A 5,015-nucleotide genomic window follows, 5' to 3' on the forward strand; every position below is an offset into this window, starting at 1 on the left:
TCTCCCTCCCTTCTTATAAGATTTCCCTATCCACCAGGTAAACTCCTTACTTTCTTCCCTCCCTCTTAATTTTTTCGCCTCTAAACTTCACAATCATGGTCAAAAAGGTTGTCTACCGCACTGTTCTTCCTCCTTCTCCCCGTGGGGGTCCATCTGTTGTTGCTCTCTCTCCCTTCCGATCCTCTAGGATCCTCGCAGATCACTATCTGTGCGATTCCATCTTTGCTGACACCCCCATCGAAAAGGTGAGATAAGGGTTTGGCCTTGGGCTTCCTCTTCCTGGGGAGGCGCCGGTTGCCCACAATCCCAGTTTGGCATGCTTGTACGAGTACCCTTTTACCCAGGGTTTGTCTTTTCCCTTCCCTCCTTTGGTGCAAAGGATCTTGCATCACTATAGGTTGGCGATCTGCCAGCTTGCGTCTCATGCATGGCGCATTCTGGTTTCGCTCTGCATCCTCGCTTAAGATCATGATCTGGGTATTGGTCTGGGCGACCTTACCCTGCTCTATGCTTTCAGGCCCTTTGTTGCCGGGCTTATCACCTTGAGGTCCTGTGACCGCAGCAACCCTGGCATGATCCTTCCTCCCAAAGTGAGGGATGAAGGCTGGAATACGAACTTCATCTTCGTTAAGATTGACTCTTTTACCCCTACCCCCGAGTACTTATTTGACAAGTGGGGGGCCTCTAAAGGTAATTTTAGTTTCTGGGTGTCTGTTGTTTTTCTTTTATTTTAATGTTCTTACTGGTGTACTGCTGCAGGTTTGAAGCAGCCAGTTCCCTCAAGAGATCACAGCGTGATTAGCCGTTTATTTGCTCTCCCTGTTGCAACTCGTTCTTACCCTGGTGTACTTTCTTCCCCTATTGGTGCATCTGCCTCCGAGCCTCTTGACATTAGTGAAGGAGAGCAAGAGGAGGAAGAAGAGAGAGAAGAAGAGAAGGAAGAAGAGGAAGAGGGAGAAGAAGAAGAGGAAGTTGGTACCTCCACCAGTTAGCAAGAACCCCCAGCTGCCGAATTCCAGATGTCGTCTGGTAAGTCTGTTTTTTTATAGGTTTTCGTTCTTGCTATATGGTCATTTGCGTTTGTATTCTAACTGTGTTCCTGTACTAGGGAATACTCCTATTTCCTCTCTCTCCCTGCTCGATAGAAAGAGAAAGCAAGTTGCTTCTGCCTCCTCCGGTCCTTCTCCCAGGAAGAGGCCATCGCTCCCTGCTGAAAAAGAGCCAGTTAACACGCCTGACCTTATTGAGGTTTCTCCTCTGGCTGCAGTGGCTCCTAGGCCACCTCTGCCCAATACTTCCTACTGTAATCCGCCTTCCCAAGGGGTATGGCTCCAGTGGGATGCCTCTCTGGCCTCACAAGGAACAACTCCTGCTCCCTGCTGCTGTCCATTCTCTGGGAAATACCCCTCTTCCTGCAGTACTAGATGAAGCTCCTGGACGCGCCTTACAGGTAGCCTTTAATTCCATTTATGCTTCATTGGGCTATTTTGTTCTTGTTGTTGACTGCTCTTCTTGCAGGTCTTGTAGGACGGCCTATTCTTGCGCATGGAGGTTGTCAGATTGATGGGGGAGGTGAACAACCTCAACGTCAATCTGGGGAAGGTGGAGGTAGATCTGGCGCTGGCTAAGAGGAAGAAGGTGGCGACCCAAAAGAAGCTGGCTAAGGAGAAGGCAGCTGCCCAGAAGCAACTGGATACTGAGAGGAGGGTGGCAGAGGGGCGTATGGAAGAGGCTCACAAGGAGGTGAAGCTGTTAAAGCATCTGCTCTTGGACTCTACATTGGTTTCCGCCTGGGAAACAAAGATCAAATGCATCAAGGAGTTTGAGGCGGGTGAACACTCCAACTGGGACCTTGCTGAGGAGGAACGGCTGTTTAATGCTGCATATCCAATCAAACCGGACTTCAGCCTCATCAATGACTTATTGGGTGGTGATGAAGGAGAGACCAATGCTAGGACTGAACAACCAGCTATCGCGTCGGCCGAGGAGGTTAGGGAGGATGCCCTTGTTGCCCAGGGAGGGGAAGGTCCATTTGGAGGAGAGGCTATTGCGGAGCCCAACATCCTTGTAGATGTTCCTGCTGACGCTGCCCCGGATTCTGCTGCTGCTGCCTAGTTTAGGCATTTTAATTTTAATTTTTTTTTATCTTGGTGTTTTGTTGGGCACTCTGTGTGGTGGTCCATTGTAATCCAACTCTTGGTGCCTGGTAGTTTTGGGCACCTTTTAGTATTCTTTTGTTTTTTGCCTCATAGGAGGGGCAAAAATACTTACTTTTCAAGTTCCCCCTGCTGAGGGGTGTTTATGCATTTTTTGTTTTGTTCCTTTTGTTGTTTTGCTAGCAATTTTTTTGTTCTTTCTATTTGTGTGCCGGATTCATACTTGTTGAGGTGTCTATGGTGGTTCAGGGAGCTTTCTGTCCATCAGGATGCTCGAATCCCTCTATTTCGACAACGCGCACATTGGGTACTTCCTGCAGGAGGAACAATTTGCTAGTTCATGTTCATCAGTTAGCCTACTAGGACATTGCCTTAGTATTCAACTTACCATATCCACATTCAATCCAAAAACAATGATAAACCTAAAAATGGAAGCAATTTCATAAATCCGAAAAAGTTTAGTGAGCATAAAGTGTGTTCCCCCAGAGTTTTACAACAACTTAAAAGAAATAGGGTTTCATTTTGGCCTTTTGAAATACTAAGTATGATGCTTCCACATTTTGCTCCTTGTGACACCTGTGAAGTTGACGCCAAGGGAAAATAAGAAAAAGGGTTTTGACTCAAAGGATTTGAAAGATACGTTGTAAGTTGTCATTTCCTTAGTAGTACCTGCTGAATCCAGGAGACTTAGCATGTGCGTACTGAACGAAATACCTTACCTGGTGACTTAGTTGTTCCTGCTGTCAAAAGAGATGTTGTTGTTAGACCAATGCAGAAGGTACAGTCAGGCGGTACAAAACAAAATGATTAGTTCTTTGCGTATGTACCTCATGAGAGAGTGAGTTGTGGCTCCAGCAAGTGGGTTCTGGGGTTGTTCCCCTTCAAGCGATAACTGCTTAAGCAAAGACACTTTTAGCAAGTTAGTTCATGTTCTAAGGTTTCCTGAGTACTGAATGCTAGGATTCAAGGGTCCTGGAATGTACCTGTTGGAGGTGGAACTTCTGGGTCCTGCACCTGGAACCTCATGCATAATACTTTTTAAGGTGAATGATGTTCCAAGATCTAGGGACAGCTTCCCCATCCATAGTCTCCAACTTGTATGCCCCATTACCCACGATGCCTTCTATGCGGAAGGGACCTTCCCAGTTGTAGGCGAATTTACCTGCACTCTGATTCTTGGTGTTTGGGAATAACTTCCTGAGTACCAGGTCCCCTACCTGTAGCGTTCTCAGCCTTACGTTTTTGTTGTAACTTCTGGCTGTTGTCTACTTGTAGGCTGCCATCCTGAGTTGGGCACTGATTCTTGGCTCATCAATGGTATCCAGGCTGCTGGCCATTTCTACCTGGTTCCTCTCTTCGGTGGAATTGTCATATCGATGCGTCGGTATTTGCACCTCAGAGGGAATAACTGCCTCGACCCCATATACCAGGCTTAATGGTGTTTGACCTGTTACCACTTTGGGGGTAGTTCTATCAGACCATAGCACGAAGGGGAGCTTATCGGCCCAGTTGGCTCCTATCTCCTCCAGCCTTCTTTTCAGGTTGTTCATGACTATCTTGTTGCTGGATTCTGCCTGACCGTTGGACTGCGGATTCCTAGGAGTTGACTTAAACAGCTTGATTGTAATACCCGTCCTTTTAGGAACTCGTTGACCAACCTTGACCGACTTTGGGAGCAGGTGATATCCCTTAGTGATGCGTGCCAGAATTACCATTTGCTGTGTTTTCCTTTCTATGTGGGTGGTACTCGATAGAGTAGAGGCTACTCGATCGAGTAGCTTGGATACTCGATCGAGTAGGGGGCACTCGATCGAGTACGTTAGTTACTCGATCGAGTAGCGTCTTTTCAGCGGGGGTTAATAATCGTGTTTCGTCAAAACTACAAATCATTTCCGCCTCTTTTCCCTAAACCTAGATGTCGTCCCTTCCTCTTCCTTTCACCAAGTACCTTCCATGGGAGCCTTTCAGGGTGCTTGTGCCATAGGAGTGCATAGCTTGAGTCGGGTAGCAGTCCCTTTGCCAGATTTCCACATGTAGGTATGTCGTCATCATCATCTGTGTCTTTGTGTTTTCAGTTAAGATTAGAAGGGTAGTGATAGAGGATTCTATTGTGTGTATAGGTGTTGTTTGATTGCTGGGTGTTGCGTGTGTGGACATGGAATCATTGCAGTCGCTTAAAGGTAGGTTCGCCTACTCAGTTTCTGTTGATTGTCTAGTGTGTCGGTTGCTGCGTTGTCGTTGTGTTGTTGTCGTGACCGTGTGGTTGAGTATACATGGTAATCGGTCGGTGTATGTTATTTTGTTGATTGTTGTTGTATTGCAGCTGTCTATGGTTATTGTCGTTGGTTCTCGAGGTGCGTCCTCGGCTGAGTGGAGTCACTTGTGGGAGTGGCTTCACGCCCTAGTTTCGCCCTTCGTGGAACCCGCCACGGGAGGGGATGTGCACATTAATGGGACAGGGTTATCACTCGGTTGATGAGCGGGGCTTAGGTGGGAACGGCTGCGGTCCCCCACTGGCAGGGCTGGTCCAGTGGACAGTCGGTGACGGAGATTGGTTGGAGTGGTTGTGATTGTGTGTGTGTTTGGTTGTGGTTGTGGTTGTTATAAGTTGTTGTGTTTGTTGTGTCTTGTCTCAGTTACTGACCTTGTGTTGTTGTCTTGTTTGTTTTGTTGTGTCTGCCGTGATCCCTTATGGTGAGCAGTCAGTCTTAGCAGGTGTTGTCTTGGATGGTTGCTGGAGTCCGGGCTGGGATGAGTCCTCAAGAGTTATGACAGGAAGTAGTATATAGTGATGAGTTGTATCTTTTTTTTAGCAGTTTGGTTGTAACATTTGTAGAACAGTTTAAATGTTCTTTTATT

General features: G+C 47.2%; 1 protein-coding gene across 1 annotated transcript; it reads right to left on the minus strand.

Moving 5' to 3' along the window:
- Window positions 1-3,421: 3,421 nt before the first annotated feature.
- On the minus strand, window positions 3,422-3,871 carry LOC141614035 (uncharacterized). The gene has a single exon (XM_074432788.1). It carries the CDS (start codon window positions 3,869-3,871, stop codon window positions 3,422-3,424), a length of 450 nt encoding a protein of 149 aa, XP_074288889.1.
- Between the last annotated feature and the right edge of the window lie 1,144 nt (window positions 3,872-5,015).

This window comes from Silene latifolia, chromosome 11 (genome assembly GCF_048544455.1).
Source record: "Silene latifolia isolate original U9 population chromosome 11, ASM4854445v1, whole genome shotgun sequence".
NCBI classification, from domain to species: Eukaryota; Viridiplantae; Streptophyta; class Magnoliopsida; order Caryophyllales; family Caryophyllaceae; genus Silene; species Silene latifolia.

What these genes read in the sequence shown, in the direction of transcription:
- LOC141614035 (XM_074432788.1), bottom strand. Translation starts at nt 3,871, where the DNA reads ATGGTAATTCTGGCACGCATCACTAAGGGATATCACCTGCTCCCAAAG.